The sequence below is a fragment of the Poecilia reticulata genome, chromosome 9 (genome assembly GCF_904066995.2).
Source record: "Poecilia reticulata chromosome 9, P_reticulata-male-v2, whole genome shotgun sequence".
NCBI classification, from domain to species: Eukaryota; Metazoa; Chordata; class Actinopteri; order Cyprinodontiformes; family Poeciliidae; genus Poecilia; species Poecilia reticulata.
In genome coordinates, this window is record NC_088838.1 from 22,711,543 (window position 1) to 22,738,438 (window position 26,896).

Here is a 26,896-nt window from a genome sequence, read left to right on the forward strand (position 1 = left end):
CAGAATTTTGGGTGCTTGCAACATATTACACCATTAACCCATTTACTCCAACTGGCAACAATTGTAGCCAGACATTTTTTTTAACTTCTGGAAGCTCTAAAATAATTGTTTTGACTCTTGGCTGCTAATTGAACCAGTGAAAGCTGAAGAATGTTAATGTGTCAGCTTTTATCTTTACCACAAGTTAGGTTAATGTTTTGTATGTTATTGTTTTATTGTTATATTGAAGGTTTTTGTTGTTGCAGTTATTTTAAATTAAATTTGGCATTATATATATATATATTTTTATTTTTTTTTATTTTATTTTTTTTAAAGAAACTAACTTGCAAATATTGTATTGATAAATATCATTATTAGTTGCGATTTAGTTTAACAAACACTGGAGGGCAACAGAGGTCTGAAATGCTTTTCTTTTAGAGGTCAAAAAAATGTGCATTACTAAACTAAACGAAAACCTGTCTGTATTTTGCATAACTCAAAAAAAGATGACCCATTCTGTTGACATTTATAAATTATAAATTATAAAAGATAAATGCTTAATTATGTGACAACCAGTGGTATTTTTTTTTTTATCCAGCTTGGTATATTTGCCATATTTGTCTGTATTATCCTCAGTCGTCTCTAAATATGGCTACATTTGTGCATTCAGGGTGACACACTGTGCATATTCATCACACACTAGCTGGCAATACTCAGACCTAAATGGATTTTTATATTATTTATTTTTCTTTAGTGAGGCTACAGGAGAGGCGAGGTTGTCTTGCCTGGCACTTATTTTGGCTGCTCATCATTTTGACAAGTAACTCTCGGAGCCATTTTTTACGCTTTCAATTTTAGGATGTCATATCAATGTAAGGCTTGGTGTTAAAAATGTGCTGCAAAATCTCATAAATTGTACACTTTTGACAGAGTTTTGTTTACAATTTAGATATACAATTTGAGTTTTCAAATGGAAGAGAGAAAAAATAAGGGAAAGAGATTAAAACAAATGCAATGGGCACACATTGTAGTTTTTTTATTTTCTGCACAAAAATGTTAGGGTTATGTACTATTTATCTAAAATTAGTGATGCAGATTCACTAATGTTTTACAGCACAAAATTGATCCAGTTAATTAATGGAAATGTATATATTTATGTCCTAGCCCCAAAAATAAACTGTGTCTGTTGTTATGAAAATGATAGGCTTGGTCCTGCTGAAGGCATATATATATATATATATATATATATATATATATATATATATATATATATATATATCTCAAATTGTATATCTAAATTGTATATATATATATATATTTTTTTTTTTTAAGTCATTTTTACTTTTAGTGTATTTCAAGTTCCGGTCATGGTGAAAATTCAAGACAATCATAGCCAGAGTCATGGCTATTCTCTGCATCTACTGAAATATTTGTTGCAAAAATTATTCCTTTATTTCTAATCTTACCCCGCCCGCTCCAAGTGCTGCATGACTTAGCAAATGTACAACAGCAGGCTAATTTCCAAAGCCTCCAGCTGGAACAGCACTTCCAACAGTTCAGACAAGAGGCCACCAGAGCGTGCCCTCCATTAGTTCTTTCTCTGTGGGTTTATCATATGCAGAAGGCTATCTTTGACCGCCATCTGCCCTAGAAGTTTTACTTGCCAAGGATCCAAACTCATTTTTGGAAATTTCAGCTGCTTTTGTGCAGAAATATATCTCTATGAATTTATTTGTATGTTCACTATACAAGATCTGTTTACCCTAACCCTATTTTAAATAGGGTTGATTATAATTTTTTTTCTGTTGGGTTAATAATTATCAGTATATTCATTATATATGTTTAGATTTAATTTTGTGTTTTTCAGACTGGCTTTTCAAAACATCTCTCCTGCAGTCTTCCGCCTCATCATCTTTTTCTGACCTTCATTATTAGATCTTTGGACTTGAATTTAGGTCTGGACTTTGATTTGGCCATCTCAAACATGTTTTAATCTAAACCATTTCACTGTAACTCTGGCTGTCTGCTCTGTGTCACGCTACTGGTGAACATTTACCCCATCCTCTAACCTGTTGCCTTTCAGTATTGCCTTTAATTTACCTCCATCCATTTTCCAAAAAAAACTCAGACCAGTTTCTGTGTCACTGTTAAAGAAAAGCACAGCGTCAATGTTGCTGCTACTGATATTTTTCACAATAAGGATGGTGGGTTTTTTTGTTGCTCTTGTTTTTTTGTTTGTTTGTTGTTTTTTGTTCAGGTTTTTAGTCACGCCATACTATGTTCTATGAGATGTTGAAAGATCTGGAAATTGATTTTTAAAGTAACTTTGCTTTAATTTCCCCTACAACTTCACTTCTGATCTGTCCAGTGTGTTATTTGGCTCATGCTGCCGTTGTTCACTATTGTTCTCCAGCCAACCACAAAGGCCTTTATAGAGCTTATTGTGAGTTTAAATTACACACACCTTCCCTCTATTTACGAATTAAGCAATTAAGTTAAAGTATTTTAAAAGTCGTTCATCATTTTCCCTTACATGTCACACAAATGTTTGTTGTTTTAACTTCGAAACTTTAAAATTTTACAATGTGAAATTTTTCTGTCAAACAATTTACTTATTCTTCCCAGCATTGTGAATTTTTGAAGTTCAAAGTTCTGCTGTTACTTTACATGGAATTTCATGAGGAGATGTTGTTACTTGTGACTTCTTCTGGTATGTGACTCTTTTGGAAAGAAGACATTCAGTGTCTCCTCTTTCTCCTCTTTATGTAGCAGACTGGCATTTTAAATTTTTTTTATGGTTAATTCTATATGTTGTTGCGCATTTATGTAACCTGCCATGGTTGTATCCTATTGTTTATCCGTCCATTATCTGTACCTGCCAAATCCTCTTAAGAGCCGTGAGGGTGAAGGGGTTTAGAGTGGTCAGCATTTTAGAGGTATTGAAATACACCCAAATAGGTCATGTCTGGCAGGTTATGGTTTATGTAAGCAAAAAACAATGAAATTCTTTCCTACATTGTAGGCAGAGCAGCTGTCACCCTGTGCACACATGTACCTTAACAAGTAGAGACACAAGTGCCTGGAAAAATTACTCCTCCTCCTCCACATACTCCAAACTTTTATGAAGCTGCACATCTCGCCACTGCCCCTCTTTAAACTGTCTGAATGCCATCATCCATCTCTGCCTCCCACACCTCTACCTCCTCTTCACTGCTGTGTGTGCGTGACAGAGAAAGACAGACATTTTAACATGCACACGCTCTTAAACAAATCATTTGCATTTTCTCATCTTTTTTCGGCAAGCAGCCATTTGTACAGAACCTCGACAGCGGTGTTACAGGAATTTTGCTTGTTTTTTTTTTTTTTTTCTCCTGACGGTTTTATTACATCATTGACCTGCAACAAAAAACAAAAGTGAACACCAACCGAAAATTGTGTGAACAACAAAAAGAGAAATTAAATCTAGAAAATTTTGTGAAAACAGCTATTTATCATGCCAACACATTGGGAAGCTTTGCATATTTAGTGATGAGATGCTAAAACTTCCAGTCTGTGATTTGCTCTGCAAAGCAGTTTAGTGGGTCAGAATAAGATGAGTAGAGAACAAAAATTTGTTGTTAAAAATATGCACACAAAAAAGAACAACACTGAGCTATTGTTCCTTCTTCGCCACCTGGCTGCTGAAAGTCTGACGCTGAAACACAACCTCAGCAAGGTCACACTAGGTGCCGCTGCCCACCCTCTTCTCAGTGCTCATCACCCTGGAAACAAGATAGTTTTCGGATGCTTTTCTGCACAAACAACAGTGAGGGAAATGCTGCCATGCTTGCTAAAAAGCTGAAAGGAAGTCTGCATTAGATCCTGAGTAATTGCAATTTGCTCGTTAAATTAAATTGCAGCCTTATCGTGCTTGTTAACATAATAATCTTTTCAGTCAAGGAGTTAACCAAGCAAGCGAGCAGCTAGCACTCAGCAAACTGCTCACAGAATGACACTTCACCCAAAGGCATAGAAGCTTTATTTGATTGGCCATTTTCCACATAGAACAGAGTCACTTTAATTTGAGCAACATGGTTTGGATTTTTACAACAGCAAAGGACTCTTTTCACATCCAAAAACAAGTGCAATGACAACAGTTTGGACCAGGGGAAGACACAAATGTCCTTACAACACAAACTGCAACCTTCTCTTCAGTGGGGTTCTTGGCAGTGCAATAAGTAAAAATTATTAGATTTTCACTTTAAAGGATAGAAACATTTACAGTTAAAATGAACACATGCTCTTCAGGGTAATAATGTAGAAATTGATGTAGATGGAAAGAAAGCTGATGAACTCTAGAAGCTTTTCATTCATGCACAAAGTGAAGAGCGAAAGAGCCTATAACCGGCTCAGTTAAGATACCGGTTATAGGAGAACGTTTTAGTAATTTGCACATTTTCTGCAGTTACAGAACGTTCCACAATATAAAGTGTTTGACATAACTCAGAACCACACAGAAGTGAAAGTGTTGGAGCAGATACTACTAACATGTCAGGCTGAAACTCTGTCACTCAGATGAGACTTCTTAACGTACATTCAGCAATTCAGCTGAGTAACATTTTTTTAAATACCAAACTTTACCAGAACATCCTTACATCCTTTTCCAGAAGAGTTTGCATTCCCCTGGCATTTAATCATGTTAAAAGAAAAGAAATATGATTATTTTCCTGCATATTGTGTAAAACCCTAGAGATGTTACAGCTGTTGGGACGTCTCAAGCCAACCATTACACCTGTGGTTAAGTTACTCATTACAAATTAGTTTTGCACTGTCAATTTTGAAAAACTAAGATCAATCTTCAAGTATGTTATTACAATGCAACACTGTGTTCTATGGATAATAATTTGTTGATCTTGACAACCTGGGATTTCAACAAGGTGCATGTTTTTTACCCTTTTCACTGGTGTTCATAGTAAACGTGAGATTGTTGCAGTGTCCATTTGTCCTTCTCTGCACGTGTAATTTAAAGTTATTAAAACAGGGGAAGAATTTTTTATGTCAGATTTTACCGCACTGAATGACGCACCAATTAGTCATTCAGTTGACTTGTATATGTGATATGCAGCTGGTCTCAAACATTCCCAGACTGTTGTCAGCTTAGACGATTAAGTATGTGGAAAACAGCTCTAGTGTTTAAATTGTATGATATTTAAAGCAAAAGGATTAGAAAAATGTTTTCTGTAGCTTTGTTTTGCCTGAAGTTAACTGAAACCACTCTGAAATACGTTAAGTAAACTATCAAGAAATGTTAAAGTAGAGAAAATAAGTTGAAATAAGTCAAGCACTTCCATAATCTCATCTTGAAATTGTCAGCAGGATCAAGATGTCAGTTTTTTACGACTGTAGCTGTATGTCACAGACGATTTTAGTGAGTTTTAAGTGATGTGTTGTCAGAACTTTATAGTAGCTTCCTTAAAGACATGGTTCAGACTTTGAGGCAGCAGATGCAGCCAGCAGCTGCAGTTGTTCAGCAGACAAAACATCTACAAACTTCACAACTTTGGCTTGCAATACAGTAGATCGCTAATATACAGTAATGTAGCACTGAATCCTATGGATGTCCTCTGTTTCAGTACGAGTCATTTTAAATTGCTAAAATAACTAAAAGAGGGGCCCGTCTGGCTAGCTGTCAGCTGCCACCGCTCTGCAGATTTCATAATTTTTTTAACAAGCTCTATCCTTTTAACAGAGTTAATACTTGTTGGAGAAGCATATTAAAGCTGAAATGCAGAAACTACAGCTGGAACAAAACATCAGTCATTGTCAAGGGATATAGGTAGGTATATACAGTAGATGTTTGGAATGTTATTGGTGAGTGCATGTAATCCTGATAAGGTGTAGTGTATTTTACTGAGCTTCATAACTACCATTTTTTGCTAACCATCAATCTGTGACACAAAATTCAGTAAATTAAACTCATTGTAAAGCACGGTGGCCACATTTGAACTGCTTAATCTATCATGTTTATGATTTTCTGACTTGAATTAAGTTGCTAAGTGACTGCTAAGAAGTGTTATCACCTGTTATTATGAAGGAGAACATCTCACAGTGACTCATACGTGCTGCGGTACAGAAATAAGCACAAACAAACATACAAGGGTCAAGTTAGTCGCAAAAAAAGGCAGACTGTGGGTACACTCATGTACCAAAATATAATCATTTACACTTGGCTATTGCAACTTAGAATCCACCATGTTGCAGAACAAACAGTTGGATGTTTCGACCATTAGAAATAAGTGCATCTAAGTGCATTTCTAACAGAGCAAGTAGATGCTTGTTATGAAAATGGGGAAATTATTGTCAAATGCAGATGGAGAAAATATATCTGCACCAACAGCATAGATATTATTCCCCAGTTAGCCAAGCTGCACTCTGACTCTCTCTTCCTGTGTGGTTATAAATGAGCGAATCCACGGATTTAATCAATCAATCCACAGCAGCCTATAGGACTGCCTGATAAATGTCTCGGCTGTAATTCCAACTACAGTGCATATCGCTACCGAGTAAAAACCTCAATGAGAGATTACTGCTGGAGGACAAATATGGAAATTATTTCTTTCTTGTCAGTGCAATGAATAAACACACCGGAACACCACATTTTTATGACACACTGCAGCCAAACTTCAGGAGGACAGTTTGAAAAACACCTGCAGTGACATGAAAGGGGATGCATATTGTCTGAAAAATAACAAAAAAATAAAATAAAAAGACTGCACTGGGACTGATTTTTCAAACGGGACATACAAGAGCTAGCTACAATTTACGAGCCAACGATTTCAGTTACACATATTTATTTAAAACACCCTGTGGCAAAACTGTTATTATCACTAGAATATCAAGACGGATGTAAAAGTAAAATCAGCTGAAGGTAATTATGCTCTGAAAACCGGTGTTAGATGGAGTTGCGAGCCTGAAGACGGTATATTTGAGGGAAAAGCAAATATTTTTACAGCCGAGGGAGTAACTTAAATCACTACTAAATCTGGAAATAAAAAAGGTCTTGATCCCAAAAATAGGAAACAAATTAACCTCATTCTCATGGTGCTCCAACCAAACATCAGTGTATTTTTTCCACCAGCCTAATCTTGGTCTCTTCTCCATCCTCCCTGGTCTCTCAGTCCACTATAGCCCTAAATAAAGAGAAAGGAGCCGCAACATCGCTTCCCTCCTGAAATAAATGCCAAAGAGTGTAGATTGAGAGCAGAGCCCAGAACACCCGTCATCTGGTGGTGGCAGCTGCGCTCTCTGGTGTCCCAACGTGGGCTCTCAGGTTGCGTCGTCATCTTCGTCTTCATTCAGGTGATGATAGTTGAGGCTGATGACGGCGCTGATGAATTCACCGAGCTCGACAAAATCGGCTGTAATAATGTTGATGCCATTCTCCCCGGGTCTTTGAGATCTGATCCACTGCATCATGCCCGGTAACGCCCTGAGCAGGAGAACAGAAACAAACAAAAGACACACATCCGATAGCATGTTAGGGGAAAAAAAGGGCAGATGCTCCAGGCATATGTTTCTCTGTCAGTATTAATTGTTTAACTCTGCCCCCCCACCAGGGAGTTTATGGTATTGTACCGTTGACATGGTACAGTATTGTTTGTCAGAGAAAGGTATAAAACACAGTTCTGTGTACGGAAAAACGAGCTGTGATAAAAGATTGTTTTAACACAGCGTGTGATGTCTGGCTGTGTCCTTCTCACAGCTGGTGTCGGGCTGTGAGAAGTGCCCTCTGAGCTCTTGTTGGACATGTTCATGAATATCGAGCAACAGGGGAGGACGTTATCTTCGCCGATACCTCACTCCACGTGCCCCCCCCCCCACCCCACCCCCACCCGCCCAATTCTAGCATTTTTCTCCTTCCGCCCCCCCATCTCATGCACGACTGTTTTCTTGTATTGCAGAGTCCTCTACTGATTTGTGAGTGCTGTGAAATGAATGCTTGGAACTTTGAAGGATGTCTGCATCAAAGCAGCTGACTGCCTGGTGAGAATGGCTGATAGAGGAATTATCAAATGAATAATTCATACCAGGAAAATTGATGGTTTTGGTGCCAAAGCTTTTAACAAGCTGGTGACATTAAGATGAAGTGAAACACAGACAAAGCTGGGGATAAACCTAGAAAATGAGTCCTGCAACACGGGGGAGGTACACAGAGAACAAAGGGAAACAAAAGCAATGGTTTTGTTTTTTTTAAAACCAACAAACCAGCTCAAATGAGGCCACGGCCAAATGCTGGGGGACATTTGTAAAAACCCAACACGCATGATGATTAAGTTATTTAATGCCACAACGGCTCACATATTTCTATCTCTGTGTGTTCACACCGTGAGTTGTTATGGGTAAATGATGCCACCTCAGAGACCGCTGGCGCTTGAGGTGTAGCAGCAATTTTGGTCCCAGATGGTTGTTGCTCTTTTTCCTAATTGGTGTAAACTCTACATGATTTGCATGCCCTATCGTTATGCTGAAAACAAGCATAACAATGTTTTTGTTGGGTGTTTTTTTTTTTTTTTGGCCTCTCTCTGGAATAAATACCTTTCCGTTATCGTCTCCCTCAGTCCGCTGGCCACGCCCTTCATGACAGTACTTGCCTTTGGTGTTAGAACCACCTGGGAGACGAAGAACGTCCCCTTCCTCCTGCAGAAGAAAGAACGTGTGTATGTAAACTTCTGATCAGAATCATATGAGAGCTGGTTATTGAAATAAATGTTGCAAACCTGCGGTCAGTTACAGACGCCTGGAGAAACTGAACGAGCTTCTCTGGGTCGGTGGTGTTGGCCCACGGAGCAGGCATCATCTGGCCAGGCCACAGGAAGGGAACCTCCAGGGCCATGGGGTGGTGGTAGAAGACAAGCACCTGGTACTCCTTCTCCCAAAGATACTTCAGAGTCACCTGTGCATAGTCAGGGAATTACAGGATAACAGATCATTTAATGAGAAATGAACCCTCCTCTACTGTGAGTTCAACCAGATCAATTGTGCATGAAGAAGCGTTCAAACAGTTGAAAAATTGAATATCACGGGTCTCGGTTTCATTTAATTTGACTGGAAAAATACATTAATCTGCATGTTTTATTTCATTTGTGTGCAATAGAGAAGACGATATTGGCAGAATCAAGATCAGAGGAGCACAAGATGACAGAAAGGCTGCACAGTGCTTTGATATATGCAGTGTCTTGAATGCAATCCCTTTTTATCCAAATCCATCATGATGAACAATGTGGCTTTTTAAAAAAAATTTAGAAAAAAAATATGTCAAAGAGAAAACTGATTTATACAAAATGACATTTAAATAAGAAAATATTTGACAAAATAAATAATTGCATAAATATTCATCTCCTTTTAAAGACACAGATCTAAATAAATACATAAATAGAGGTTCAGCCATTTGGTGTGAGAAGTCTCACAATTAGCCAGCCCATTGGGAGAGACTGCACCCTGTTTTCTTATAATTTAGGCACTGAGAAAAATGGCGTCAGGGTAAAGCTAGAAAAAGTTGGTATTTGATACATAAGTTGGCAATTGGCCATAAAGGGGCCATTTTATTTGTTTTATGAGATATATAACTACTTTCAATCATTTCCAATAAAAACTAATGATACTGGTTCCCTTGAACTGTAATATTCTACACTGAAGGGAGATGCTGTGAACAAAACCTGACATTTATGAAGCCTTTCTATTTGTAAAAACTACAACAGAGAAAGCTCAATGCATCGGAGACCAAAATGGAAACCGAAATTTAAAGACAACTCAAACAGGGACTGAGCTATTTTACTCACTTTGACATATACTCACAGATTCCTTAAAACAGATTTGAAATGTGACCTTTTTAATCCACTTGTAAAAATAAAAGTATTGGTATCAGATCCAGAGGGAGGCTATCTGAACTATCATTGCTACTGTGGGACTTTCAGCATGAGAAACAAGAAATGACTAGCCGATCAGACTTTGTGGTGAGGGACAAAACAGAGCAGAGGATCACAGATCGAAATGATGATTAAGAGTAACAGCAAGGTAATATGAGAAGCAGAAAAAAAATACCATAGGTTCAAATAGCAAACAAAAAAGCTATGAGATGTCAAGGCCTCAGTGGTGGTCTCTGCAGCACATTAGGGCTGTGATCTCCAAACTGGGGTAATGGCTGCAGCAGATTCCAGAAAAAAACCTCTGAGGTCTCAGATGAGTACAGTTCTAGCAACGGCTAAGATATGGAGAAGTGAAGAGAGAAAAGTCTTTGACATTCCAGCTGCATGTCACCCAATTCACCATGACGAATTCAAGACTGAAATCTTTATTGGAGCTCACTGTGATAAGAGAGTTACTGCGAGATAAGAAGATGTCAAAGCAATGGTTTATTAGAGTATCTTCTACATGTGATAAGCCAGAAAGACGGGGAGAGAAAGTGCTTTAGTACAAGTTGGGCTGCAAAATGATTACGAGTATACTGAAAATAAAACCTTCTTAAAAATGAACCTGACTAAAAATGGAATGTTCATAATTTTTTTTTTTTAAACTATCAATAAAGAAATGACAATCATCAAAGTGTTGATAAAAACGTAGGGAGTCTTCTGTGCAGTGCAGGACTGAGATCCCTCACAAAAAGTTTATATCCTCATGGACACAAGTTGTTAAAGTTACGAAACCCCTGAAATAAATTACAGGAGGCTGCATTGTTGAAATGTAGATGTATTTATACCTCTTGAGCAAAAACCACTGGGCAGAGTTTTTCTCCAAAAATTTCTTTCAGCATGGCCACCAGCTTTTCATGGTGCAGGTTCTGCACACCGTAGAAGTGGTTGAAGTCCAGGAAAACGACTTCTTTGGCATGTGCTGATAGGAAGCTGCTGATCTGCTCTAAACCCTCGCGGACCTGAAAACAGACACATGAAAATCACCACCAATAAGAAATCTGTCTACTGATATTCTGACACCAAAATCTAAATGCATAAAAAGCTTTGACTTTCCACTTGAACCTCTTGAAGTACCTTGCACAATTAGGCTCTCAGTCTGCACTCGAGCATACAGTTAAATAAACTGCCACGTGCAAGGAAATGAAATAACATCACTTAGCAACCACAAGTATCACCAAAAAGTCATTGCATCAAAAAAAACAAAAAAACATCAGAGCTGTGTGCTTCTCTGCTGACCGTGGCACTGAAGAGCCCGTGGGCGAAGTACAGCTCGTTGTCGGGGTCACGGGGCTTGGTGGAGATGCGTAGGTCAAAGAAACGGATCCCGGCCTCCAGCTGGCTAGTGAAGTTCATAGTCTGCGTGGCCAACCACTTCCTCATTAGCTTCTTGGCTACCGTACCGAAAACAGACACAAAGTTCTGCACTGTCTCTGGCTGCTCGGGACCCACTGGGGATGCCTCATCAATGTAGAAACTGAAGGAGTCGTGAGAACCTAAAGGAGGACACAAACACGAGTCTGCATGAAGGCACTGTCAGTTGCAGGTTTTCTTTCTGGTGAAAGCCAGCTGGCAAGAAAGGGGTCAGTAAAGTAAAATACCAGGGTGCCATGGCAACAAGTAGCTGAATAATAACACCATGAACTCTGAAAACTTCAATCACATGAAGAAAATCTGTGAATGATAACAATAATACTTTTCATCCATTGTATTTCCCAACTTTTTTGGTAAACATTTATTTGTTCCTATTTCCATGGCTCACTTGCAATTAGCTGTGGCCCTTATAATCATTTGGTTTAAACTCAAGTATGGTACAACAAGGGCTATTTTGCTTTGGCTGTCAAGCAGGTGAACAATTTTTGACGTTCAGTTTTAATAGTAAGCAAATAAGGACATTGTGATGGTATAAATTAAGTCAAGTTAATTTGTATAGCGCATTTCAGCAACAAGGTAGTTCACAGAGGTTTACATGAAACAAGTAATAAACTCTATTTCCTCAATCATCCTAGTTTCAACAAAAAAAAAAAAAAAAAAACTAAAAGTGGAGATATGAAAGCTACATGCTGTCTGATGGTGAAAATACAGAAAAACAGAGATCTTTGCATTTATTTAAAACATGTCAAAAAGCTAATTCCAGTTATTAAACATGGAAGCTATGTCCTCCCATGCCTGCTTGACAAGGTAAATATGTTGTGATAATTGTACATGTTAGTAGGCCCTGTCCTCGCCATTGCAATCACTCCTGCCACAAAATCCCATTTCTTGCTTTTTAGGCACACAGAAGGACCACCCACCCCTTCCATCAACAAGCTGACATGCAGCCCGAACTGACCTTCAACCATCTACACGCACCAGAGCCAGGTCTTCACAGCCAGCTCAGAGAATGACCATAAGCAGGGTGGACAGCTGAATCCCGGGGCGGTGGAGCTAACTGCATCACTGCTGGCTGAGCCGCACCGTTAGGGTCACAGTGTAACACGCCGTGACCTTAACCAGCTGCACCGCTGGATTATTATTTTTTTTGTTATATTTTGTTTTGTTTTGGTTTTGTCTCTCCCTTTTTGGCACAGGAAGTTTTGCTTCTTTACATAACATACATAAGATAATTCAAAAATCTTTTCAGCGTGATATTTTTTTCTTTATATATTAAATGGAGGCTGGAAGCAAATGACATCATTAGCATCTGATATGCGACAATAATCAGCATCAAAGCACGTAAAATGAAAAATAACTTAGACTCATAATTTATCCAATAAAATATCAAAATTCTGAACTACATGGTTGAGTAAAAGAGCAGAGCTCCATATACAGAGGCTGCAGCTCTCAACCAGTTCGATTCTCAGCCTCTTGCTGTCCATCTACTAGTGAATAAAGGTCACTTATACCACAAAAACTAATTTCATACACAATATGACAGGGAAAAAGGAAAAAACTGTGGGTCTCAGTTAGTTAAATAAAAGGTTTCAATAACTACAATTCTGAGTTATAATGCCTAACACAAATTTTAACAGACTTGAAAAAGGGAGGGAGATATGTAGAAGTTGTCACACCACTTGGACAAGCCAGTTTTCCCAGGTTAGAACACAAACGTGGAACTGGACAAGAGAGAGCCTATGTTACTGGTGCGTAACCACACTGTTGGCCCGCATAAGGAATCCACTTGGAGTTCTGTTCGTGACGCTTCATTTCTATATTACTCAGCTCAGTTGAAGATAAAATATCAGCTCAAAAGCGACTGATTTAACCGGAATAATCATTTACCGTGGAAGGATTTTTAGTTGCGCAAAAGAAAAAAAAACTCCAGATTCCCAAACCCCCCACCCCAATCTGCAAAAGCAAAGAGTTTTTGTTTTTGAGAATGACAACAAGAATGGCTGAACCTTTCTTAAATATTCAGAAGCACGAACCGGTTTTAACCTTAAAGCCTCAGTTAAATGTTGGGGAACTGCAACAGCATAGCACAGAGTTATTTATGCTGGGGAGATCAGATCTACCTTTGTGTCTTTCAAAATGAAGTTTGCAAAGGAAAATAACAAATAGCTTTGCAAGAAATTTACGCTAAGATAAGAAAAACAGAACAAAGCACATGCAAAAACCCATTTATTGCCACTGAATCTTAAAAGCATTCTGAGGGCACCATTCTGACTCAGCTCTGCATCTTTTTTCCTAGCTCTATATTTGGTTTGCGTCTCTTTCTGTCTGAGTCTCTGTGCTCAGCTGCACTGGGAGCCTGCAGCTTCTGGGGAAGGAGTTGTCAAGAGGAGCTGATTAACTAATCAGTAGTGGACTTTGGAAAATGTGTATCCACATCTCAGTAGGCAGCCACTTGGGGGGAAAAAAAGATTTTTCTGCCACATTCTTTAAAACGGAAAGTAAGAACTGTGATTAATCAAACATTGCTGATAGAAACCATCTCCTGGGAGATTGCAGCTTCCAAACTTGATCATTCTGGACTAAAAGCAAACCTGCATTACACGAATTGCCATATAAAGTATAAAAATCAAGAATGCATTCGAATGATGACGTATTTAGGAGGACTCCAGGCGATCGAAAATTTTTGTGATCGCATACCAAAGAAAACATACATAGCATATGAAAAATCAAAGTTATAAGACCCTTGACTTTTCAGCAAGATTACAACTCTTGGGATTTATTTCAAATCTGAGTTCCTAAGGCAAAAATAATAAGATTTGTTTGTGGAGTGCTGAGAAAAATGCTTTAAATATGTATGACGAAAAGCATATGGCTCGTGCTATACTGCAAAGAGAAATGGCTTCCCAAAAAAGTCAAAACAATTAAGATCAAAATATTTATCCAAATATTTTGGAAATCTTCAGCTACTTTAGGTGAAATGTGTAAATGTGGAGAAATCAATCCAGCACAATAAAGTTCTGGGGGGGTTCAGTTACACTCATATCTAGAGTAATGTCTCACACCTAAAAGATTTATATAAATGTGTTCAAATAAGTGATAGAGGTAACACTTAATTCTTCTAAAAACTACTGTTTAATGCCGTTTGCTTCAGTTTAATGTTGCTTTTTGCAAACTTCGAATGACAAAGATTACAGCAAAAACAGTAAATCCTGCTAACAACTGATCCTGAAATATCAGCAGACTTTGAATTCTTATCAACTTTTTATATCCTTTATTCATAAATGTCTGATAAAATATAATTTCTAGTTATACTAAGGGAAATAACAAAACACATCGAACGGTGTGATTGAATAATATATTCAGATGTACATGACATCTGAGTATGTTGTTCAAGGTCTATGCAAAAGCATTCATAGACCTTGAACTTATTAACACATGTAGTTATTTAACAGACCAAACAAAGTAGGACATAACTGCAAAAATCTAAAACAATTTGAACGTCTTTTACAAACAAAAACCTGAATAGTAAGAAGTGTATCTATGAGTCCAAATGTTACAGAAATATGTCACACTGTAATTAAAGATTTTGGGATTTGTCTCTGCCACCTTTGCACATCTGGAGACTTTAATAAGTTTTACCTATTCTTCTCTGAAAAAGCTTGTGCTTCATCAAGCTGGACGAAGAGCCTTTGTGAAGTTTTGCCACATATTCTAAATTGGATTGTGGTCTGGACTTTGGCTGAACTATTACACCACATGAACATGTTTTGATCTAAACAACTGTGTTGTAATTATGGGTGTATGTTTAGAGCTGTCTTGGTGGAAGATGGACCACCTCCTCAGTTTCAAGTCTTTTTGCATCCTCCAACTGGTTTTCTTCCTGTATTGCTCTCTATTTAGCTATTGTCCATCTTCCCCTCACCTCAGATCAGCTTCCCTGTTCCCGTTGCGTACCTACAGCATGGTCCTGCCACCACATTGGTCACCAAAGGAATTGTATTTTCATGGTGATGCAATTAGTTTTTTTATGTACCTGAAATAGTTCCGTTTTGGTATCACATGGCAATTCTGTGTTCTTTGGCTGTAAATAGGGCCTCTTAGGGCTTCTATTCAACAATAAATGCTAAATATAAAAAGTGATGTAATAAAAAAAGACTCCGAGATATCTGTCTTGTCTTAAATACTACATGAATGTCACAGTCCAACAGCAGAACAGACTGTGGAAGCAGTGAGAACTATTTTCTTCCGACAGTCGGCCATGCAATCACATGTCAGGTGTAGACATGAAGATGTCATGTCCACACTGGAACATGAGGGAAAGAGCCAAAGAACAGAAAGCAGAAAAGTAAAGCTGAAAAAAGACTTATTAATGATTATGATGGCAGTGTTGTCTTGAAAATTGACTGGAATTAAATGAGTGATTCTCCCTGCATGAGAACGGCGCATTCAGAAAGGACCACTGCTGGTTCGAATCCGGGGGTTTTTGAGAGAGAAAAAGCATTTCAGCTCACCATGAATCCTTTTCAGATCTATTTTTGGATGCTCAGGACAGGAGAGAAGAAGAGAAAGTGAGAAGGAAATGGAAAGTGATAGGATGCAGTACAGGAAAATTTTACGGAAAAGATTAATTTAACCTACAGGTCTCAAACCCTCTTGCCTATATTTCACCTTCTGAGATTTTCCATATAGTATTACTGTCATTCATGAGTGCTTCTTTTCCATCATCTTATCACAGTAGCATTCTATTCTATTCTATTCTATTCTATTCTAGTGTGTTTGTAGTATGATTCCATTTCTGGCAAAAATATGTAAAAGTAGATTTATTGGTCCTTCTGATCTGAACTGAATTATAGGCAAATGAAGAAGTAAAAGAATTATTATAAAATCTCCAGTTTTTGTCAGAAAAATATCTAAGAAACTCAGAAATTCTAAAAAGTTTTAAACGTACGTCAGAGCAGAGTAGATTGGTGCAGTTTTAAAGTTAGTGTCCATATTATAGTATGATGAGGTACTGATATTAGAAAATAAATGACAAAAATGACATTTTAATTGTTGAATACCCCACAAAGCTATTTAAATGTGAAATTTTAATAAAAAACTAATCTATTTAATTTGTTTTAGAAAGAGAAAAACATAGAAAGAAATCTTATATTTCTCTAATTAAATAAAATAAAACCACTCCAAGGGAAATGTTTTATGTTGTATTACCTTAGTAAGAAAAAAATACAAGTACTATGGTTATTAGTTATGTTAAATTTTGACTTTGACAAATTTCTAGTCATATTCAATAAATCTGAATGTGTGTTTTGATGAGGCTCAATTTTCAGATTAAAAGTACCTTTTTAAAGAATACCTCTAGTTAGGCATAAAACAACTGTTCATGAAGCCTATTTTCTACATAAAAGATTCTTTTTTTTATTGGTCTGATATTGTATTCTAATCTCAGCCAGCCTGGTTTGGATAAATGAAATGAAAAAAGTGTCAAACATGTCAACGTATGCAACTATACTGAGGACATCTGGACATGTTTTATTGAGATAGCTGCAGAATCACATTCTTGGCTGGTGCAGATCCTGAATTCATCTCAAAATGCCACTTTCATCCAATAATCTACAGTCCATGGCAGCTGAGGTGTGCTTAGCTTTTCTATATGTAAATCCCACTGCTTTTAGACAATTGTATACAGTCTGATCTCTATATCAACTCCTTCGTCAGCCGACATCCTTTATTTATTTCATGCAATTTCTGTTTTCGAGGCACATTCTGTTATCCAAGTTATTCACACCACCGGCATACATAGCTTTTCAATTATTCCTCTATTTTTGGAAACATGTGTCTTCTGAATTTCAATAACATTCATATTTCAAAATGGCCAAGCCAGAGTCCTCACTTTTTGATATGGAATCTGTGAAGTGAACTAAAGATTAGGATTATGGGAAGGCGGTCATACACACTCAAGGGATTGAAAGCCCTACAACTTGACCTTTGGGGGCATCAACAAATCTAAATTTTGAAATACTGAAAACTGTATTTGAAAAAACTTACTGTGCATGTACCTGCTGTACATGACCCTCCCCCCGCCCCCCCCCCCCCACACACACACACATATATGACACATTATGATGCGTCATATTTTCCTTCTATCACTGCAAGTGATGAAACTCCAGGGAAACTAATTCATAACATCTTTGGCACATCATTCTTGACCAACTCAATGAATAATGTGCAGTCGGGGAGCGTGTGGCATTCACCTCGCAGATCCAGTAATAGCTGCTGAAAAATGGCCTACCCAGTTCCCTACTGAGTAGCTTGAGGGAAAAAGAAATTTAAAGCCTCTTTTTCTTCATGTGACCCATCTTTCATCAGCCACAACTACAACTTTAAGTTGGACAGCCATTTATAGGACTGGACAGCCAGGCTTATAGAATGTCTATAAGCCAGAGAAGGCATGGTTCCATGCATAATTACTGGTTGGACAAAAGTTGCAACTGTGACCAACACTAAAGTGTTTGTGGTAGACGAGAGAAACAGAAAAGCAGCAGAATGCTTACGAAGATATGTAAAGATGTTATATTAGAAATAACACAAAACCAATGCTGCTGCTGTGTCAAGTTATGAGTCACAGGATTTTATTTTAGATTATTTAAGAAAAGCTCAGTACCAGAATTATGTAAATAATAAATTATTGGTCAATATTAATGCTCCTCGCTGACATTATATATAGCACCTATTCTCAATAGATGCTGCTCAAAATCTTCCAATCTCAGAATCATGTTGCTTTTTTTAAGGATGTGCTTAGAAAAAGCTGTTCCTCACTAAATCCTTCTATTTTTTTTCTGGCCCATTTTCAATCAAGTTTCACAACAGCACTGAGTCAACTCTCCTCTAGGTGACAAATGAGTCACTGGTGTCTTTGGGCACTGCAGAAATCCTGCTATTTTAAAAACAGTTGGACCCAATCCCATAGACAAAAATAATAAACTCTTATTTATGGACTGTCCTAACCATATTCTGGAATTTACACAACATGATTCCCAAAGCTTTTCTGTAACCTAGAACTAAATGATTATGTTTCATTTTGTTCTACACGCTTTAGAATATTTTTTAATGATAGCACAAAACAAAATGCACTCAGAAATCGCTGGAACTGCACAATTTTATGATTAACCACCCTGATTAGAGACTAGCCAGTAAAAATTAGAAAAATTTAATCCTTTTCAAATAACTGAAAGCACAATATCTACACGTCACAATATGTTGCAGTATCAGCGTTACTCTCTACTTCAGTGTGGAAGTTGTTAATGCAGGAAAAAGAGTGAGTTTTGCAGTGAGGAGTAAAAAAACAAAGTCAATGATAAAACAAAAGCTGTAGTTGTCACAGGAGTAGGTCGGCTGTTCATTCAGCCAGCTGCAAAAGAGTTAATTTTCTACGAATGGTTGGTCATTTCACTTTTTTGCCATTTTGGTCTTTTTATTTTGGCAATATATTATTGAACTGGAACAGAGGCAAACTCGCTCAGAGATTATTTCAATTAAATATATCTCACTTTACTTACATAGCACCAATTCCAACATTGTCTCAATGCACTTTGCAAAAAAAAGTCCCCTTAATCCGATCATACAGATGAAGTAGATAAATTCCAAATTCATCGTAGTTTTCAAGCAATGCAGTAAAGTTATATTTGCTATTCAAATTGGTTAAAAAGTTTTCTATCTATGGAAACCCAACAGATTGCAGTGAATCACTGACTCGCTGCAGTCACTACTTCTGGATCTGGCAACAATCGCTTGAATCGAGTCCGTAACCTTGCAGCAACACCTCATACTGACCATGCATGCAGGGACAGCAAAAAGAAAAAATACAAACAGTCCTTTGTAACATGAATATTGCACATAGTGATTTTGAAATAATTATGCATTTGCAATAAATTGAGCAGCCCTACCTATATTTATATATTAAGACTTTATTTGGGAGAACATAAAATAAATGAAGAATACATCTTTCATAGTTCATCACCCTTAAGCTTTCTGAACTAAGCTCACATGTCTAACATGATAAAACAAATTAAATCTCTTTATTATTATGGGTCAACTGACAACATTTTACAGCACTTAATTAAATCAAATCAAATGTACAGATGTCATAAAATCATCATGTTATTATTATTATTATTATTATTATTTTGTGTTCTGAATACTGTAACTCATTGCTAGTGGGAGACAGTAGGTTGGTCATGTCTCGCATGTAGTTTGGTCAATAAGTTACACTTCTTATTTTATTTTAAATTTTCTTCATGGCTCAAAATTTGATAAGTCTGGTTTGCACGCATTAATATTACACACTGATGGTTACTATTGTTGTTTAGATGTTTACAACATAAAAGCCTCTAGTTGGTGATGTAACTTGTCTCGGGCGCTGAGTGTGAAGACAAAGGAATGACTTACAGTTCAAACAGAGTGCATTTGATACTGAGCATCCAAGAGAAAACAGCAGTGTTTTCTCTGTAACTGCAAGCAGCTTTTCTCGGTCAGATGAAATACTGAAGCCTTGAACAACCAATGTTACTGCAAAAATAAATCTTTGTCTAAAGGAGGCAAAAGCCAGGAAAAAGTCAAGTGAACCTCAGTCAAACAATTTCCAAAAACAGAGGGCGACCTAAGTAGTCAGACTTAAAAGAAATGTTTGGTTCTACCACACTTGAGTGTGCAACAAAACCTGAGTGTTCTTGGTCTGCAGTGGTCAGAATCCATCAGTTTCAAGAAAGGCCATAGGATTGTTGATGGATGTACGAAGCAATGGCTGCATGATCCAATCCAACAGACAAGCAACTGCAGCTAAAACACATGGTAATGTCGGTCCTGATGCAACAGGGTATCTCTGCTGATTCAAGTTTACCACTAAAAATATCAGCGATTGGTACATCAGCATCGGAAATAAACCATGCTGACGTACCTGATGACCAGGTATGTTTCCTCTACCTGCGAATGCATTATGGGAACCAGACAAACTGGTGGAGGCAACATGATGGTTTGGGCAATATTCTCCTGAGAAAACTTTTATTCTGCCATCCATCATAATGTTAATTTGATAAAAACGACTTGTCTAAGCATTACAGAATATGTGCAATCTTTCAAAGAAATGTATCCTCTGATGACTGTGGCCTCTTTCAGCAAAATACATTTAAAAAGTGCTTTGAAGCAACAAAAGGTTTGGGAATTAAGCGAGAATTTAAACAAGGATTTAAAGGTGACTAACTTGTCTCAGATTTCAGTCCAGTCAAGGATCTGTAACAAACACAGAGGATCCACCTCACAACGTTAAGAGGTCATAAGAATTTGCCGCCAAGATCTAGGTACCGGATGCCACAGCAAACCTTCAGAGGTCTATTGAGGTTTTAAGTTTATGGATCAGTGCTGATTTGGCAGCAAATGAAAGGACCAGTTCACTATTAAACAGGCAGTCATAATGTAATGCCTCATCAGCGTATGTGTGGACTATAAGCTTCACGCGTCTTTCTTTTTTTTGCATCTTATCCAGTTTACTTTCAATATCTGCTCACATAAAAAGCGAGACTCACTGTAGCATAGTGCGTAGCGCTAGGTCACTTTGAGATTAGCTGCTGCCTCGCCACAGCCACCACCTCAGGCTCAATTATCGACTGAAGTGATTTTCCATTTGCCTATTATTAACCTCTTAATCTTTTGAGTGTGCCATTTCAAGATTGATTATTTCAAATTAAAACAAACCAGCAAGAAGCACAAGAAGAGCAACCGGCAGATGAACCATTTAATCAGCAAATCATTCAGACGGGGTGGATGTTCCCTGCACCACGGCGATGGCAGCTTTAGACCTGCTCTCAGGGTTAGAATAACACAAGTCGGGTAAAACAGCACCAGCAGATCCTTGCAGGTACAACCTATCATTTGACAGTTGTTGCAGCGTGTCAGTCAAACTCAGAAGCTTCTCTGAGAATCCGCTGTGCCATGAAGCCATACGGAGAGCATTCTCTACCTCCTCTGCAAAAATCCCTTCTGCAGCATAATACCTCAAAAGAAACAATTTCCACATCACACAGAAGGCGTTTACAGTCTTACTGCTGTGCAATGCTTGGAACGCAGACAGGCGTTCTTTCGAGTTTCTTAGGAGGAAAAATTGTTTTGGCCTGGATCGTAGAAGCAGTGGGTAATTGAGTAGGTGTCATCAGTAGTATGGTGAAATCTGCATTAGCACATCTGACAAAGATATTATTTAAATCTAAGGTCAAAAGATTATTTTTCCAGCTCATGCTTCAAACAAAACCTCATTTATACCAAGAAGAAGAAACCAAAGACAGTGATGTCAGATGAGCTTCTTGAAAGAAATCAAAAACTGCTTACTGAAAGGAACACGTGGTTCCTGCTAAAATAAGCTCTCATAAAATCCTGAGGATTTTTGAGAATTATCTTGGCAAACATGATGCGAAGTGTGTGCAAACAAACGCAAAAAGCCAGACTCAAGTGAGCCTTTTCAAATCCCGTGTCCAATTGGAGGACAGGCAAAGGGCAGCAGAGATGCAGAGAAGTAATGACACCTAATTAAATGAAACGCAACATGTTCTCACGCTACTTTGGTGTGGGAAATTATGATTCAGCTGCATGTAAGGCACGCGTGTTACTGCTGGCTCTGTCCTTTGCTGGTGACAGGTTAAATGCATGAAGAAATGTATGATTGCGTGTGGTTTTTAGGTATTATTGAGAGATGTGGCCACTGCTGGTTCCAAAAAAATTGCCACGCCTCATTGGACACCGAGCACTAATCCATCTGCATGTAAAAATGATTCTACATGAGAGCCCCGTTAAAAAAAATTAAAAAAAAGCAAGCGATTGTTCATGTTTAACCGAAGGGCAGCAAGACGACAGTGAGATGGGGGAAAAAAAGGAGAAAAAGAAAGAACGATCTGTAGAGCTGTTCTTGATCGTAAGATAGCAGAATTGCGAATTAATGGGCTCTAAAAAAAAAAATAAAAAAAGCCCCTCCATCGACCAGATATGCGCTGGGCTTTACAACCAGAGTGTCTTAATTTGAATGGAGTTAAAGAGGACCTGCGCACTGATTGGTTAAAGGTCTAACGGCTCATTTCCTATCATCAGCACCATCATCATCTGAGTGCACTGACAGAACTCATCCCATCCCCTCTTGGGCACCACCCCGCTACAAACACAAAACAGAGCAGCAATTCTGCTTCTTGTATACTCATCGGGTGCAAAATAAATAAATAAAAGCGATATGTCACCCATGTGCTATTTATAGGTACATCGCGGGCAAGCTGAAGTGAAACAAATAGATGGCACATCTCCTGTTGCGCAACAGGTCTCACCCTTTGTTCTAGTGATGCACAGTTAAAGTCATGCCCATTTCTGCCCAATGGACTTTAATTAAAGGCAAAGTGAAACACAGAAGTTTGCAAAGCCACGGTGTTAAACCCCCCACCCTCCAAAAAAACAATGTTTTGTCATCTTACTAGCCCAGGATCAGACGCGCGCTGATGGAAACAAATGTCCATTATCCACGCGTGATTTAACGGGACCGGATGAAAATAAAAATACATAATAACAAACCTACCGGGGATAGCCATGTTGGCGAGCGGGACGGTGTGCATGCTCTGCGGTAAACTTGCCATCCAGTCCGCGAAGCGCAGGTCGCTTCTCCCGTGAGACGAGGCCATGCTGCCGCCGTGCACAACGCTCCGTTCTCCGGGACCCGTGCCTGCGCCAACCTGGACTACGCGCTCTCTCTCTCTTTTCCTCTCTCTCTCTCTCCCTCTCTTTCCACACAGCTCCCTCTCTCTTACACACACATTAGCGTGTCCAACGCCCGGTTCAACATTAGAAGGATGGAACAACTATGTTAAAATGCGGTTGAACGGATCTAAGCACGCTGTCCAGTAAACCGACAAGTAATACCAGCGAATTACATTTCCGCGAAATTCACCACCCAGTGGAGGATTCTCTTTCCCTAACATAAAACAATAAAAACACATCTGTCAAAGGAAGAACAGCTTCATCTTAATTCGTCTAAATATCGAACAGTAAATTGAGGAATTCAATTCAAATCAGTGAACAAAATTGCTCATCCATCCAAATCATTGCGTGCAGGTGTTCTCATCACTTCCACATGTCATGCAGACTCCATCAACGATTTGCAGAACACCGGGCGACTCTTGGGAACTTGGTGGATTCCAGCAAAAAAAACCCTGATACCTGAGCAACAAGTCCACCCAGGTGGAAAAAAAAGTATACTTTAGTATACTTCAAACATACTTAAATTTGTGAAAGTACACTTTAAGTATACTAATTATTAAGTGTACTACCTATAGTATATCTGAAGTATACTAAAAATACACTTGTACCAATTTCGAAATTAGTACTTTAAACCCACTTAAACATAATTGCACCAAAATACACTTTTAATAGCTATTAAATACAAGTACACTTTAAGTGAACAAAATATGAATGAATATGTATGAATTTTTAAGTGCCTTAATAATCTATTACCATTTATTAAAATTGCATACAATAAAAAAAGGATAATCATGATGTAATTTTTAAGAAAGTACCCAATCAATTTTCAGATGTGTGATGTAAAACCTTATAATCAACGGCATTAGCTCCAGTTTACACTCCAGACCAGATGGTGGCGGTATTACACACTTTCATTTATTTAAAAAAACGCCACAAAGAGAAGAAAAAACTCGACGCTGTTCAAATTCGCCATTTTTACTCGAATAATATTGCCTTAAAAGTAGAGAGGTCCTTGACAATAGTTACTAATCTTGGTAAATTCAAGCTGGTGACGTCCTAGTCCGAGTTAGACGACAACACAACGGGACAACAACCGATGGAAATGAAATGTGTGTCACAAAAGGAGTCCGGAGGGATGAAGGCTGCTAAGTGTTGTTAGCTGGTGGTAAGTTTGCTTATTTATTATCTTCGTTTAATTATAAACAGTGCAGTAAAGATATACAACTTACGTTGGTTTCTTAAATAATTATTTTATCAATTTTATTGTGACTTGTATGATTATTACAATAGGAATCATTCAGCTTCATGGAGGTTGTTTGTTGCGACTTATACTTTAATTCATAAACTTAACCTGGTTTTAATTAAGCTCCATAAGACAAAAAGACTTTGATATTGTGAGGTGGTTGTTCTAACTCGTTCATCAATGATTTTATCTTCAACATATGTTTGCAGTCTAACTAAGCAAATGAAGATGAAAGAGGAAGCCAGAGAAATCAGGTGTTAGGAAACCTAAAGACCTTCTGTCTCAGAAGAAGCTCTGACTCCACCAGATCACCAAGCAGCTCTGAAGATGAACCTTCACATCGTCTTCATGATGTAAGTTTGTTTTTTCAATGAGGAGCTAGCTACATTTTCAACAACAAAAACTGCTGTGTTACCAACACTAAGTGCTTAATAAACATGATTTGATTTAAAGGTAAAGAATTTTTCTCTTCTTGTTAATCTAACATTTATCTTTCTTTTTTTTAATTTGTTGTTGGCTGTCAGGGCCCAGTGATGGACTGGTGACCTGTCCAGGATGAACCCTGCCTCTCATCTGATGGCTGCTGGAGATGGGCACCACAACCCCCATCGCTACCCTGCAAGGATAAGCGTGTTCAGATCATGGATGGAAAGATTTTAAGGTAGTTTGTCTCCTTAAGTCCACACTTAAAACAGCTTCATAGTTAATGCCAACATCAACTGCATCAACAATCCTGACAATTTTTTTTCTATTTCTAACATAAACAGGCAAAGAAGACACCCAGAAATGTTTTTCCACCCCAGGCATCCGATCCCAATCGTCATCAGTTCCTATGATGTCGCATACATGGTGAGTCCACAACGTCTTAAAATTGTAAGTATTTATTTATTTGCCATTTTTCTGTTCTCTTTAAATACAAATGCTTTCTCTGTTTAATTGCTATATTGTTCTTTTTTTGTAGGATTCTGTGAGGTGCAGTGAACGGGAATGTTCTGTCATTGATCCTCACTTTCATGTTTTATTGTCACACTTAAATTTTCATGTTGATGTGTTCACTGTTGATGTGTAAACTGATAATTTATCTAAAGTTCATAAAGTTGTGAGTAAAATTGGACAATTTTAAAATGTCAGTAATAAAACAAAATATTTGAATTACCTGGGGCATCTTGTGTAATTAATTTTTCCATGTAATTTTAGGTTAAAACAATGTAAGTACTGTAGTGTAGTTATGCATGTCATTTACAAAATAGGTACGTAGGAATAAAGACTTTCACGAGTAATTAAAATTGTAGTTATCAATAGCACGAAATCAAAAATAAAAATTAAGTGTAATTTAAATACATTACTAATATATTAATAGTATATTTAAAATATATTTGAAGTATATTAAATATATATTTTTAATATAATTCTGAGACAGAATTATTACACTCAAAATATAATATCAAAATATAATAAAGCTCTGAAATATTTAAAAATTATATTCTAAGTACACTTGAAGTTGTTCCAAAAAAGTACATATAGTATACTAAAATATACTATTAGTTGTAATTTAATACTATTTAAATACTACTAAAGTATACTAAGCACAAAATTAGTTCAAAAATAGTACAGTTTAAGTACATCGATAAAAGTATGCTAAAGTATGTTAAAATTTAGTATACTAAAGTATACTTTTTTTCACGTCTGCAGATGTGAAAATTTCCTCCTTGCTAATTATTACACAATCAAATGTCAGTGGGATAATAGCAAGCTGAAGAGATGAGAAAAAGTCAAGAACTTGATCATGTAAAATCTCAGAGGGGGGTCAGTGGATGTTGTGGCATATAGACGATCGGTAAGTTTCTGCAGTGTCAGTATCTACAGAACACCATCCAAACCTCATGCTCCAAGAGAGTTTATTGGGTTGGGGTTCCAGCCTTGCATCAAAAAGTCACTGGACAGCTTAATTGCCAGAAGCCAACTGCCTGGGTGAACAGTGTTAAGGGTAAAGTTTGGTGGAGATGATTTTTATGGTGTGGGGCTGATTGGAGTTGAGTTCATTAGCGCCTTTAATCTCTTGTAGAGGAACTTTCAATAATGCAAGACAATGTTTTACTACAAATATTGTGGAAACAATTTGGGGATGACCTCTTCTAACATGACCACACAGCAGTGCACAAAGCAAAGTCTAATAAGGCATAAATGAGTGAGGTTGGTGTGTAAGAACTTGACTGATGCATACAGGAAACATTTGGGATGAATTACAGTGGGAGCCGTGAGCCAGATCTGCTCGTCCAAAACCAACGCGTGACCTCGCAGATGGGCGTCTACGAAGAAAAAAAGTAGTCCAGCATTGCAATAATTCATGCAAAAGGAACACCTTCTGAGCAGATACTCTAGTAAATTTCATTTGACATTTATTCATTAAAATGTATTGAATCTTATGACAGAAATGTGTTACTGGTGCTATGAAAGATTAAAATGATTGCCAACAGAAAATAAACACGCTTTGTTTTTATTGAAAAGTCTTGGTTAGTAACTTTAAACAGACTTTTTTTTTCTAAGAGTAGCAACATATTCAATTTCAGAT

General features: G+C 37.6%; 1 protein-coding gene across 1 annotated transcript; it reads right to left on the bottom strand.

The window, feature by feature from the left end:
* Positions 1-3,980: 3,980 nt before the first annotated feature.
* Positions 3,981-23,105, bottom strand: plcxd3 (phosphatidylinositol-specific phospholipase C, X domain containing 3). The gene is made up of 6 exons (XM_008418333.3): positions 22,903-23,105; positions 11,166-11,422; positions 10,715-10,888; positions 8,736-8,911; positions 8,554-8,655; positions 3,981-7,447 (listed from the first exon to the last, which is right to left on the bottom strand). The coding sequence occupies exons 1-6, from the start codon at positions 23,003-23,005 to the stop codon at positions 7,285-7,287; spliced, it is 975 nt and encodes a 324-aa protein (XP_008416555.1). The 5' UTR covers positions 23,006-23,105; the 3' UTR covers positions 3,981-7,284.
* Between the last annotated feature and the right edge of the window lie 3,791 nt (positions 23,106-26,896).